This window comes from Bactrocera tryoni, chromosome 3, assembly GCF_016617805.1.
Source record: "Bactrocera tryoni isolate S06 chromosome 3, CSIRO_BtryS06_freeze2, whole genome shotgun sequence".
In the NCBI taxonomy this organism is placed as follows: domain Eukaryota; kingdom Metazoa; phylum Arthropoda; class Insecta; order Diptera; family Tephritidae; genus Bactrocera; species Bactrocera tryoni.
In genome coordinates this window covers 47255077-47269972 of record NC_052501.1, presented here as the reverse complement: position 1 = coordinate 47269972, position 14896 = coordinate 47255077, and the positions used below count along the sequence as shown (strand labels likewise).

General features: G+C 39.2%; 1 protein-coding gene across 1 annotated transcript; it reads right to left on the bottom strand.

The window, feature by feature from the left end:
- Window positions 1-13219: 13219 nt before the first annotated feature.
- LOC120771399 lies at window positions 13220-14286 on the bottom strand. Its single transcript, XM_040099367.1, has 2 exons — window positions 13662-14286; window positions 13220-13590 (listed from the first exon to the last, which is right to left on the bottom strand). The coding sequence occupies exons 1-2, from the start codon at window positions 13701-13703 to the stop codon at window positions 13297-13299; spliced, it is 336 nt and encodes a 111-aa protein (XP_039955301.1). The 5' UTR covers window positions 13704-14286; the 3' UTR covers window positions 13220-13296.
- Between the last annotated feature and the right edge of the window lie 610 nt (window positions 14287-14896).

Genomic DNA, 14896 nt, shown 5'->3' with positions numbered 1-14896 from the left:
TCTTGTATGGACAACTTTCACATTTGACAAGATATATTCACGAAATTTGGTATATGTTATTCCCCAAAGCAACAATGTAATTTCCAAAGAAATTGTTCAGATCGGTTAACTATAGCATATAGCTGCCATACAAACTGAACGATCGGAATCAAGTTCTTGTATGGAAAACTTTCACATTTGACAAGATATATTCACGAAATTTGGGATAGATTATTTTTTAAGGCAACAATATAATCTTCGAAGAAATTGTTCAGATCGGTTAACTATAGCATATAGCTGCCATACAAACTGAACGATCGGAATCAAGTGCTCGTATGGACAACTTTCACATTTGACAAGATATATTCACGAAATTTGGTATATGTTATTCCCTAAAGCAACAATGTAATTTCCGAAGAAATTGTTCAGATCGGTTAACTATAGCATATAGCTGCCATACAAACTGAACGATTGGAATCAAGTGCTTGTATGGACAACTTTCACATTTGACAAAATATATTCACGAAATTTGGTGTATGTTATTTTTTAAGGCAACAATGTAATCTCTAAAAAACTTGTTTAGAACGGATTACTATAGCATATAGCTTCCTTACAAAGTGAACACATAGTTACTAACAGAAATGTACCTGTGAAGGGTATTTAGCTTCGGTGCAACCGAAGTTAACGTTTTTTCTTGTTTTTGATACATTCAGTGCATTCGGAACACTTATGTCTTGTTAGCTTGACAGTCATTCATAGAAAGAACGAATGACAGACAAAAACGATCAACATGCGTGTCAATGTTTTTTATACTCTCGCAACAATGTTGCTAACGAGAGTATTATAGTTTTGTTCACATAACGGTTGTTTGTAAGTCCTAAAACTAAAAGAGTCAGATATAGGGTTATATATACCAAAGTGATCAGGGGCGACGAGTAGAGTCGAAATCCGGATGTCTGTCTGTCCGTCCGTCCGTCTGTCCGTCCGTCCGTGCAAGCTGTAACTTGAGTAAAATTGAGATATCATGATGAAACTTGGTACACGTATTCCTTGGCTCCATAAGAAGGTTAAGTTCGAAGATGGGCAAAATCGGCCCACTGCCACGCCCACAAAATGGCGGAAACCGAAAACCTATAAAGTGTCATAACTAAGCCATAAATAAAGATATTAAAGTGAAATTTGGCACAAAGGATCGCATTAGAGAGGGGCATATTTGGACGCAATTGTTTTGGAAAAGTGGGCGTGGCCCCGCCCCCTACTAAGTTTTTTGTACATATCTCAGAAACTACTATATCTATGTCAACCAAACTCTACAGAGCCGTTTTTTTCAGGCATTTCCATACACAGTTCAAAAATGGAAGAAATCGGATAATAACCACGCCCACCTCCCATACAAAGGTTATGTTGAAAATCACTAAAAGTGCGTTAACCGACTAATAAAAAACGTCAGAAACACTAAATTTTACGGAAGAAGTGGCAGAAGGAAGCTGCATCCAGGCTTTTTTTAAAAATTGAAAATGGGCGTGGCGCCGCCCTTATGGACCAAAAACCATATCTCAGGAACTACTAGACCGATTTCAATGAAATTCGGTATATAATATTTTCTTAACACTCTGATGACATGTACGAAATATGGGTGAAATCGGTTCACAACCACGCCTTCTTCCAATATAAAGCTATTTTGAATTCCATCTGATGCCTTCTCTGTATAATACGAGTATAAACATTAGGAACCAATGATGATAGCGGAATAAAACTTTACAAAAATACGGTATTTGAAAAATATTTAAATGACGGATAATGAAATCTCGATTATCACTTTACCATGCGAGAGTATAAAATGTTCGGTGACACCCGAACTTAGCCCTTCCTTACTTGTTATTAATTGTAAACATCCGCCAGTTGTTTCTTTTTTTTCGTTCAATGATACACACATTATATTTCTTATGTGCACCCTCCAAACAGACCCCAATCACCCCTGAAAATTTCATTGAAATCGGGCAAGCCGTCTAGGAGGAGTATGCGAACAGGAAGTTTTGCCACTTAATTTTATATATATAGATATATAATATTTAACGTTTTCTAAAAACTACTGTTTGCAAGCTCACTCACACTTTTGCTCATTTTGTACATACATATATATAACATACATATATTTAACCTTTTACTTAAATTTTAAAACATTTTAAAACACATTTGTTATACCATTTTTAAAGTGCATTCCATAGAAAATAAAAGTTTATAACGATTCTTTTGGAATCTAGTGCATTTTTGTTTTTAAAAGAAAGTGTGAGTGGCCAACAAGGTGAGTTAATGTATGTATATCGATATCCGAATATATTGCGAGTTTAAGTTATAGAAATAATGAAGACCATAGATATGGAATGCTACAAAATAGATAAAAAAGAAATGTACCTATCAAAGACAGTAACAACGAAGAACAGATGATCTCGTGGGAGATCAAATATATAAGTCAAGTTATGGCTTTGTTATCAAATTTGCTTATTATTTACTAAAATAGATTGCAAAAAATATAAAGGAACAAACTTCGGCATGACCGAAATGAGAAAAAATATTGCTTATGTTGTCAAAATCAAAAAAAAAAAACAGACAGTTGAATGTCAACAAAAATTTGGAAGATAGAGAACCCATCGTGCAATATTGACACTGGATGTAAACATTTCACTTTTAGTAGTTGCATTAACTGGATTTCATTTACTTCCAGACTATCCCTTTTTTGGTCATGTCAGAAATTCATTAGCATTCTTTTTAAGTATACCAAGTTTATTCTTCTTCTTCTTCTTCTTAATTGGCGTAGACACCGCTTACGCGATTATAGCCGAGTTAACAACAGCGCGCCAGTCGTTTCTTCTTTTCGCTGCGTGGCGCCAATTGGATATTCCAAGCGAAGCCAGGTCCTTCTCCACTTGGTCCTTCCAACGGGTGGAGGTCTTCCTCTTCCTCTGCTTCCCGGCGGGTACTGCGTCGAATACTTTTCAGAGCTGGAGTGTTTTCATCCATCCGGACAACATGACCTAGCCAGCGTAGCCGCTGTCTTTTAATTCGCTGAACTATGTCAATGTCGTCATATATCTCGTACAGCTCATCGTTCCATCGGATGCGATATTCGCCGTGGCCAATGCGCAAAGGACCATAAATCTTTCGCAGTATTTTTCTCTCGAAAACTCGTAACGTCGACTCATCGGTTGCTGTCATCGCCCAAGCCTCTGCACCATATAGCAGGACGGGAATTATGAGCGACTTATAGAGTTTAGCTTTTGTTCGTCGAGAGAGGACTTTACTTTTCAATTGCCTACTCAGTCCGAAGTAGCACCTGTTGGCAAGAGCAATCCTGCGTTGGATTTCCAGGCTGACATTATTAGTGGTGTTAATGCTGGTTCCCAAATAGACGAAATTATCTACAACTTCAAAGTTATGACTGTCAACAGTGACGTGTGAGAGCCAAGTCGCGAGTGCGACGACTGTTTGTTTGATGACAGGAGATATTTCGTTTTGCCCTCGTTCACTACCAGACCCATTTTCTGTGCTTCCTTGTCCAGCCTAGAGAAAGCAGAACTAACGGCGCGGGTGTTGAGGCCGATGATATCAATATCGTCGGCATACGCCAACAGCTGTACACTCTTATAGAAGATGGTACCTTCTCTGTTTAGTTCTGCAGCTCGAACTATTTTCTCCAGAAGCAGGTTGAAAAAGTCGCACGATAGGGAGTCGCCTTGTCTGAAACCTCGTTTGGTATCGAACGGCTCGGAGAGGTCCTTCCCGATCCTGACGGAGCTTTTCGTGTTGTTCAACGTCAGTTTACACAGCCGTATTAGTTTTGCGGGGATACCAAATTCAGACATCGCGGCATAAAGGCAGCTCCTTTTCGTGCTGTCGAAAGCAGCTTTGAAATCGACGAAGAGGTGGTGTGTGTCGATTCTCCTTTCACGGGTCTTTTCCAAGATTTCGCGCATGGTGAATATCTGGTCGGTTGTTGATTTTCCAGGTCTGAAGCCACACTGATAAGGTCCAATCAGTTTGTTGACAGTGGGCTTTAATCTTTCACACAATACGCTCGATAGAACCTTATATGCGATGTTGAGGAGGCTAATCCCACGGTAGTTGGCGCAGATTGTGGGGTCTCCTTTTTTATGGATTGGGCATAGCACACTTAAATTCCAATCGTTGGGCATGCTCTCGTCCGACCATATTTTACAAAGAAAGCTGATGCATGCTCCCTATTAGTTCTTCGCCGCCGTGTTTGAATAGCTCGGCTGGTAGTCCGTCGGCCCCTGCCGCTTTGTTGTTCTTGAGGCGGGTAATTGCTATTCGAACTACTTCATGGTCGGGTAATGGAACGTCTGCTCCATCGTCATCGATTGGGGAATCGGGTTCTCCTTCTCCTGGTGTTGTGCGTTCACTGCCATTCAGCAGGCTGGAGAAGTGTTCCCTCCATAATTTAACTATGCTCTGGGCATCAGTGACTAGATCACCTTTGGGGGTTCTGCAAGAGTATGCTCCGGTCTTGAAACCTTCTGTAAGTCGCCGCATTTTTTCGTAGAATTTTCGAGCATTACCCCTGTCGGCCAGCTTATCAAGCTCTTCGTACTCACGCATTTCGGCCTCTTTCTTCTTCTGTCTGCAAATGCGTCTCGCTTCCCTCTTCAACTCCCGGTATCTATCCCATCCCGCACGTGTAGTGGTCGATCGTAACGTTGCGAGGTAGGCAGCCTGTTTTCTCTCCGCTGCGACACGGCACTCTTCGTCGTACCAGCTGTTCTTTTGCACTTTCCGAAAACCAATGGTTTCGGTTGCAGCTGTACGTAAGGAGTTTGAAATGCCGTCCCACAGTTCCCTTATACCGAGTTGTTGACGAGTGCTCTCAGAGAGCAGGAGTGCAATCCGTGTAGAGAATCGTTCGGCTGTCTGTTGTGATTGCAGCTTTTCGACGTCGAACCTTCCTTGTGTTTGTTGGCGTGCGTTTTTTGCTGCACAGAGGCGAGTGCGAATCTTAGCTGCAACAAGATAGTGGTCCGAGTCGATGTTAGGACCTCGGAGCGCACGCACATCTAAAACACTGGAGACGTGTCTTCCATCTATCACAACATGATCGATCTGGTTGGTAGTTTTTCGACCCGGAGACAGCCAGGTAGCTTGATGAATCTTCTTGTGCTGGAATCTAGTACTACAGATAACCATATTTCGGGCCCCGGCGAAGTCAATCAGCCTCAACCCATTTGGGGATGTTTCGTCGTGGAGGCTGAATTTACCGACCGTAGTGCCAAATATACCTTCTTTGCCCACCCTGGCGTTGAAGTCGCCAAGCACGATTTTGACATCGTGGCGGGGGCAGCTCTCATAAGCGCGCTCCAAGCGCTCATAGAAGGCATCTTTGGTCACATCGTCCTTCTCTTCCGTCGGGGCGTGGGCGCAAATTCAGCGATATGTTGAAGAACCTCGCTTTGATGCGGATTGTGGCTAGACGTTCATTCACCGGAGTGAATGATAGTACTCGGCGACGGAGTCTCTCTCCCACCACGAATCCAACACCAAACTTGCGCTCCTTTATATGGCCACTGTAGTAAATGTCACAAGGACCTACTCGTCTCTGTCCTTGCCCCGTCCATCGCATTTCTTGGACGGCGGTGATGTCAGCCTTTATTTTTGCGAGGACATCAACCAGCTGGGCAGCGGCACCTTCCCAATTAAGGGTCCGGACATTCCAGGTGCATGCCCTTAAATCGTAGTCCTTATTCCGTTTGCCATGGTCGTCATCAAAAGGGGGGTCTCTCATCCGAGGCTGTTTTAACGTATTCATTGGTATAGTTTTTTTACGTGGCGGGTCCCAAGCCCAGCGCACAACCCTTGTAGGGAATGTTTCGCCTTCTCACTTTAGCTCGCCTTCGAACGGATGTTCTTAGGCTACCCAGAGGATACTTGGTCAAAGACCGGAAGTAGTGAGCTGCTTGAGCCATGTGTAAAAGAATCGTTTCTGGCCACTCCCAAGTGAATGGCGATCAGAGAACTTTCCTCACTTGCGTGAACTTCTACACATGACTCCATCCTCCAAGTTTATTCAAGATATCTTAATTTTTACTCAACTTACAGCTTGCTTGAACGGACATGCTGATCATCTTCATATACATATGTGGCATCATAGCTATCTCGGTTAGTGTCAGGTGTTAGAAACAGGCAATATGTGAACAAGCTCATTATACTCTGTAACAAATTGTTGCAAAAGTATAAAAAAACTAAAATTCGTCCGAATTATCAAAAAATTAAGCAAAACCAAAATATAAAATTCGATCAACTGTAGTAACATTATTATCTGAATACTAGCTGACCCCGCAGCCGTTGTCCTGCGTGAAATTATATGTTTTGAAATAAAAAGAAAGTTAAATTTATCATACAATTTTTTTTCAATGTAACGCAGCTTGATAAACAACATTTTTTGGTTTCTGTTCCGGTACAGAAAAGATGGTTTTCCAACTCGTGAGCACGCCACGTGTATCTGACAGCGTGAAAAACATAGCATTTCCAAATTTATGCCACACACTATGCAACTATGCCTGTGTCCTCTTGATTGTCATTTCTAATGCAATTTTCACTGGAAACGCAAATCGTTAGAACTCAAAGAAATTCTTAGAATCAAGCATTCTGCCCTCTTGTATTCTATAGCGCAGATTGCGGAACATAATAACGATAGCTCCAACTTTGAGACGCAAAATACCAAGCCCGTCCAAAGAATTTAGAAATTCCACTGGATAATTCATGACATCGTCTTCTTTGTCAAGATGATCGATCGATTTGTATGAGCGCAAGTCTCCAGGAATTTGACTTAGAATCTTCCAGTTTAAGTCAACAACATCGGTATTTTTGGCAGCTAACATTGCGCGTGCACTTAAGGAATCGTAGTTACGATAATGTGGCCAATGTGCGAACATTCGTGATGAGTTCATCTTTCGTGAATTGATAAAGGGAAGATGAAATTGATATCAAACCACCGGAGGTATCAACCGGAATTGTACCATTTCCAATTTTGAGCGAAGACGATGTAAATTCACTATTCTACGTGGAATGCTGAATGTTCTGCCAGTGTCGTCTGGTGAGCGACGCCGATAGAACGGATATCCATCATTTCTGGTTTGTGTTTCCGAAAGAAAAGCACGTGGATAGTGTCTGGTGCATTTATTGTCAGACATACAAACCGAAGTGGGATTGTGGTGTCAGTAAGGCCCATGAACCATATTGGTTTTCATCACTTCGTATAATACTGGATCTTTCTCTGCATCAGGAATTTCAGCAGAAATGATTTTATCAATTTGATCTGGTGTAACCACCATCCAAATGTGTGCGTGCACCAAACCTCTCTTTTGCCACTCAACAGAGTACATCTAGCACCTAACAGCACCACATATACGTTGCCTCAAGATAAAGTCCATCAAAGGTCGTAACTGTTGTTTGAAAAGTCGTGCTGTGACATCGCGACGATCGCTTGCTGATTGACCGCGATCCATAATTCCGCACGTATGTCACCGCATTTTGGGAGTACTTTTTGCTTTGCCTTGCTTGGGCTGCCCTACGTTGATGGCAAAAAGAACGCCGATCGATATTAGGGCGACCTCTTTACAGTTACTCACTTTGTGTGAAATACAGTTTTCACTGAATAATTTTCAATAATTTTTCTTTTGAATAGACGGAATAAAAAAGCAAGCGACTGAAATTGAACGATTCAAATAATTTACAAATCAAACTAAAATCGAACAAACAAAAATTGAAAAAAAAATTGTATGGAAAAAGGGTAATTTTTGGAATTATCCAATTTTCCGACTTTTCCTCATGAAAAAGTATAAAGTATTTTTATTTCTAAACCCGATCCACAACCAACAACCTCTGAAAATTTAACCAAGATTTGTGCAGCCGTTCACTTAGCGTTACTAACAAACAAACATTCATTCCGCCAATTATTCGAATTTTTCTTGCCATCCTTGAACCTCAACGAACATTTAAAAAAAAGAATTAATTTTAAAAATGAATCGCAAAATGTGTTGCTAAGCGCATAACTCAACAACGCCTGGACCAATTTGGCCAATTCTTTTTCTAAGTATTCGTTGAGATTCAAAGATGGTTTTTATCAACCTCCAAAAACAGTCCTTTCCTTTTTCCCCATATAAACGAATGAATGTTTGTTTGTTAGTAACGCTAATGCCCGAGAACGGCTGAACCAACCTTCATGAAATTTTCAGAGGTTGTTCTCTGTGGATTGGGGAAGGTTTAGAAATAAACAAGAAAAAACGTTAACTTCGGTTGCACCGAAGCTAAATACCCTTCACAGGTGCATTTCTGTTAGTAACTATGTGTTCAGTTTGTATGGAAGCTATATGCTATAGTAATCCGTTCTAAACAAGTTTTTTAGAGATTACATTGCTGGCTTAAAAAATAACATATACCAAATTTCGTGAATATATCCTGCCAAATGTGAAAGTTGTCCATACAAGAACTTGATTCCAATCGTTCAGTTTGTATGGCAGCTATATGTTATAGTGATCCGATATCGGCCGTTCCGACAAATGAGCAGCTTCTTGAAGAGGAAATGACATTTGCAAAATTTCAAAACGATATCTTAAAAACTGAGAGACTAGTTCGTATATATACAGACAGACGGACATGGCTAAATCGACTCAGCTCGACATACTGATCATTTATATATATGCTTTATACGGTCTCCGACGATTCCTTCTGGGTGTTACAAACTTCGTGACAAACTTAATATACCCTGTTCAGGGTATAAAAAAACCGTATGCTTTATAAGAAAGGTCGGAAAATTGGACAATTCCAAAAAATAATTAATTTTTATACAATTTTCCTTTTTTAATTTTTTTTGTGTTGTTTTTAAATTATTTGAATCGTTCAAATTTGTCATTTGCTATTTTTATTCCGGCTATTCAAAAGAAAATTATTGAAAATTATTCAGTGGAAACGTTGTATTGTTTCACACAAAGTGATTAATTACAGATAGAAATTTGTTACGATGCCACAAAGAGGTCGAGCTAATATCGGTTGGTGTTCTTTTTGGCATCAACATCCATTGGCAGCCTAAGGCACATGACCGAGTAATCCCAGGATGCCGTGACATACGTGCGGAATTATGGATCACACACAGCACGACTTTTAAACAACAGTTGCGATGTTTGATGGACTTTAACTTGAAGCAACGCATATGTGGTGCTGTTAGATGTTAGATGTACGCTGTTGAGTGGTAAAAGAGAGGTTTGCCGCACGCACACATTCTTCTTTGGATGGTGCATGTTGGTTACACCAGTTCAAATCGATGAATTCATTTCATACGGAAATTCCCAAAGAATACAGCAATAAAATTGACGAGTTTTTTCTTAACTGTCGTCAGCGATCTGTTTGCGAGAACATTGCTCTATTCGCAAAATACCTTGGTATTATACATGGAATGCATCGTCGAAGAAACAGTTACGCAGGAAGCAAGGCCAACCAGGAGATGGACATTCGGGTGTGTTCTCAACCAATGCATTAAAACGAATTCACACAATCCGTCGCAAAAACGACGATTGCTTCTACATTCGGTTGCTACTGATTAATGTACGTGGTTAAATTTCAATTGAGTCATTGCGTACTGTGAATGGTACGGTGTGTGCAACTTTTTGAGAATGTTTGCAATTACAATTGCTGGAACATGATAATCGCTGGAATCAAACGTTAGAAGATACGATAGCTACCTAGAATGAAAATGAAGATTGCACACTTTTCAGGATAATCATTTGGACATATCAACCTTCAAATGCGCGACAATAATGGTATATGAAAAAAATGACATTGCCGAAGACATTTTACATCGTATTCACTAAGGATTGGAAATGGGTCTACTCCGGATGATACTTCCGGTGGTTTGATATCAATTGCATCTTCCCTTTATCAATTCACGAAAGATGAACTTATCACGATTGTTTGCACATTGGCCAAATTATCGTAACTACGATGCCTTAAGTGCACGCGCAATGTTAGCTGCCAAAAATACCGATGGTGTTGACTTAAACTGGAAAATTCAAAGCAAAATTCTTGGACTTGCGCTCATATGAATCGATCGATCGTCTTGACAATAAAGTCGACGCCTTGAATTATACAGTGGAATTTCTAAATTCTTTTCAGAGGCATGGTATGCTACCGCATCATTTGCGTCTCAAAGTAGGGTCTGTCGTTATTATGTTTCGCAATCTTCTCGCGTCGAAGCTGTGTAATGGAACCCGACTGATTGCGACGAATTCAAGGAGTCAGATTGCTTCTTTCTACGAATTCCCTTGAGTTACAACGATTTGCCATTTCAGTTCAAATGTATTCCGTTTCCAGTGAAAATTGCATTTGAGATGACAATCAACAGGACACAAGGATAGTCGCATAGTGTGTGGCATATATTTGGAAATGCTATGTTTTTCGCACGATCAGATATACTTGGCGTGCACACGAGTTGGAAAACCATCTTTTCTTTACATCGGAACAGAAAAAAATGTTGTTTATCAAGCTGTGTTACATTGAAAAAAAATTAAATGATAAATTCAGCTTTCTTTTCATTTCAAAACACATAGCGATGGAGACAGAAAGAGCACTAAAGTCTACATATTGTTCTGATAAATACATTGAATTTTAAAGGCGCTTGAATTCAGCCAGCAGTTATTTCAAGCATTCGCAATATTCCTGGCTATCCACCAGACTCATAGTGAGAAAAGAAACTGCAAAGAAATAAAAATATCAGCGTCATACAAATATGAATGCCTCTTACATATAAACGCTCAATTATGTTTACGCACATAGTCCAAGTAAAAGCCAATAAAACGCAATCAGTTTGGAATTTACTGTCAAGTATTGAAAATACTGCTCATGCCGAGCAAACCTCAAACTAAAGCCATTTCAGCGCGTAGCCATGGAACGCCCAGACCGAAACTGAAAAAATGTCGAGCTGTTGAGACTAAGTGACGCTATCAAACTTTTTAGTTTGAAGCCATAGATAGCACAGCATGCAACTATTGAAAATAACACTGGCGAACACATTCATCTTAGCATACACATGCTTTTCGGCTCTTCGCTTTCTATAGTGGTAGAAATCTCCTTTTGAGTAAACAAGCTTTTCAGTACAGTACAGAGACTTGTATCCGCCTTACCAGCACGAGTTATCTGCGTATTGTGACGCACCCCGCTTGGTTAAATTTTGGCACAATTTTGACGACCCACTTGAACTGGCGTCGTAAAATATCGAAAGGCTCAGAGAAAGCCATTTAGAAAAATCATTTGGACCTAAGAAAAGCAAAAGCAAGATTGGCTCCAAAATCACTAAATTCAAGCAAATCTGAGCCTAAGCCGGAAAAAACACATCATAGCAAGTCAAAAAGTTAGGTTGACAGTTTTCCACGAATATCAAATTCCTTCCTACTGGAAAAACTGTCAACAGGAAATACTTTTTGTGTGTTATGTGTCGTATGCGCGAAACTATTCGTAAAATGAGGCCGGAATTATGGGCCAACAACTCCTGGTTTTTACATTACGATAATGCACCGTAACATACTGCATTGATTCCTCGTGAGTTTTTCACCAAATTTTCAACCAATATCGTGCCGCAACTATTGTATTCGTGCGATTTAAAATCGACCGAAAATGGACTTTAACAACTGTTTCGAGGATTGGAGAAAACATCAGCACAAGTGTATTGAGGGGATTACTTAGGTGGTGGCGACATAAGTAGATTTTAAAGAAGAAATTAAAAATTTTAAAACTAAAAAAAATATTAATGAGTTCGCGATCCGGAAGTAAAAAGATTTCTTTTCCGCAAGCATTTTGGAAGGGGCTATGATGAAATACGTTTTAATGACGACCATATTGTATTTAAGGGGCTATACTAATGTAACGCATGAAAAATTAGGCGATTTTCGTAAATTTTTTTAAAAGAAAGTACGCGATTGAATATTTCGAACTTCTTTGAACGTAATAAGGTATATTTCCAACTATATTTTAAGATTTTCTTTAATGAAAATGTTGAAAAATAACGGTTATGGGCTGTCTTCGGAGGTGTCAAAAAAAGTGCCCCAACTGCTGACATGATTCCGGCCCAATGAGTAACTGAAACAAAAAAATTTGAAAAGTTTATTAAGCCTAAAAATACAATGGCTAACGATCTTCGAAAAATACCAAAAATTAACAAAATGACGTAATTTAAAAAAAAAAATCAATTTTTTAAGTAAAAAATGGTCGTTTTTAAATGCCAAATTAACAATTTGCAACCAATCTAACAGATCATATGTCATTGTATAGTAAATGCATTCCAAAATATTCAGTTTTTGTTTGAACTCGATCGGTTAATTTCTCGTTGAGTTATAACGCTAGCAATTCTGAAAAATGTCGTTTCGAGAAATACGCGTTTAAAGTTTCACTTATATGTACATATATGTTTGCACCTCCGAGCGGTCGCTCTTTAGAACGCTGCCATCCAAAAAATATTCAAGATACGACATTCCCGATTTCACAGGATATTTATGGAAATATAGGCTATCGAAAAAGAAAATAAAAAAAATTTTTTTTTTTTGAAAGTGTCAAACCGGTATAGCCCCTTAATGAAAAAATCCGGGTCAGAATGTAAGTCCGGCCAAATAGGTGTGCATAGTGTTTTTAAGAGCAATTAAATACCAATTAAAAACTTTAAACTTGTGTGCCCGTTCAAACGAGTGATAGAGTTGTGAAAGCTCTACGAGATTATTAAAATCGCTATTTGGCACGCCCTTGACCATTAAATACAACGCGTAAAGTATTCAATAGCACACACCCAATCCAAAAATAAATTACCGCTTGACACAATCTTTTCTGGAAATATTTAATTTTTCATTTGCAAGTTAACATACGGTGTTCGACTAAGAATTTCGTTAAAAAATATTATTGACTTATTGCTATAATTGTTTTAAATAATGCTGAAAGAGTCGAGAGGATCTGACACTAGAGTGCTCTTAACACACTCATACCAACTTATGTCCGTATTATGTGAAGCTGTGACAGAAAATTTGCAGAAGGTATATTACCTGGCTAATCGTATTTCAATCCAATGACGACAATAAGAGTATACAGCGCACGCTCGATAATCTGACCTAATTAAAACCAAGGCAGTTCACATTATCGAAAGTGTTCACATTATGGAATGCTCCAAAAGAATAGGAAAGTACGTATTTATATATTGGAATTCACATTTTATTCATGTTTTCATTACATATACATTTTTACGTAACACGTGTAATACACAAAATTTAAGTTTTATTTGAAAAAATCAGTCATCCTTCTCTGTATCTTCTGTGTTTCTAAAAGTTGGAGCACAGCTTTCCCTCTTAGACGTCTTAGTACATTTACATCATTTGAATCGACGTCTTCATGACCAGCCCACCTTATCGTCTTGTTGAAAATTTCAACTGCTTCAGTCCGCTTAATTTTCTCCTGTACCTCCGCTACGCTGCCTTCATCAGAATCGTCTTCTTCTTCATGCTCGTCATTTGCATTATCATCTTCAACATCTTCGTTCCATTCATGAATGCCTGGTAGCGTTAATTCAGCCTGAAATGGTTAATAAGAAATCATTTTCAATAACCTGCATATCTTTGTGCGATTCTGCGAAAAGAACAAACCTCAGCATTCAAACTGTTAAGGAGATCGACGGTATTGCGCATCAAGGCGCGAAGTTCAGCTCCCCATTTTTCTTTTAAAACTGCGAGCGGAACACTATCTTCAGGATCGTTATCAGCTGCCGTAAAATTTAAAATATTTTTCCAGCAATTAGCTAATGTTACTTCGCTGACACAACTCCAAGCGGCATCCAAAAGAGATATAGCTCTTCGTAAAGTAATTTTTTTCTTTGAATCGAGTAAATTGGAGTTTGCAGCTGCTATTGCGGCTGTTTTATGTAATGCAACTTTGTGATATTTATGGCATTTTGAACCCTTGGTTGGATGAGGGGAGTAACGTTTGGTGTCATAAACATTGCCAAAATTTGTCCATCCTCCGTTGCCAGCTGAGCTTCGTTTGGGTGAGAAGGAAAAAAGAAAAAAGTTAACAAAATACAAAATAAACCCTCACCTCTGGAACGAAGGACTCATGAAACCATTCCTTGAAAACAGCCGACGTCATCCAGGTGGATTTTGAGCTCTATAGTCTGTGGGGCATTGAAAGTTTTTAAAGCAGCGTGGATTCTTTGCCTTTCCAATTACCAAAAGTTTCAGTTTATGAGATCCAGTGGCATTTGAGCAACATAAAAACGTGATTCGCTGCTTTTCCGACCTAAGGATTGGGGCTCTCTTTTCCATACTGGACACGTACGTTTTTTCTGGCAGAAGTTTCCAGAATAAGCCTGACTCATCAGCATTATATAACTGGTCGTTACACAGCTCCAGTTCGGCCATTTTAGCTCTAAGTTTTTCCTTAAATGGATCCACGAGCTGAGGCAGCGAAGATAGTTTTTCGCCTGATATTTGCAGCAGTCGAATACCGTACCGTACTGGCCAGTTTTTATTCCGCATTTTGATAAACCAACGATAAAGAGCTTTCTCCATTTTGGGCAGCTCTGAAGGACGCAGAGCTCTTCTTTGCCCAGGTCCCGAGTATGTGTTGTTCACGAACTTTAAAATCACTTGTTTTTTTGCTTTGATTCCACAAATTGTTGATTTAGCAAGATTATATTTCTTTGCTAAGAACGTCATAGATGAGCCTCTTTTTAAAGAATCGAGAATATCAGCTTTTTGCTTCAATGTCAAAAACGTGTGTTTTTTAGAATTCATTTTTAACAGAAAATCTAAAACGAAACACTCCACGCGAATACAAAATTGCAACTGAAGTATTCTACGCATTACATGCAATACAAATGAGA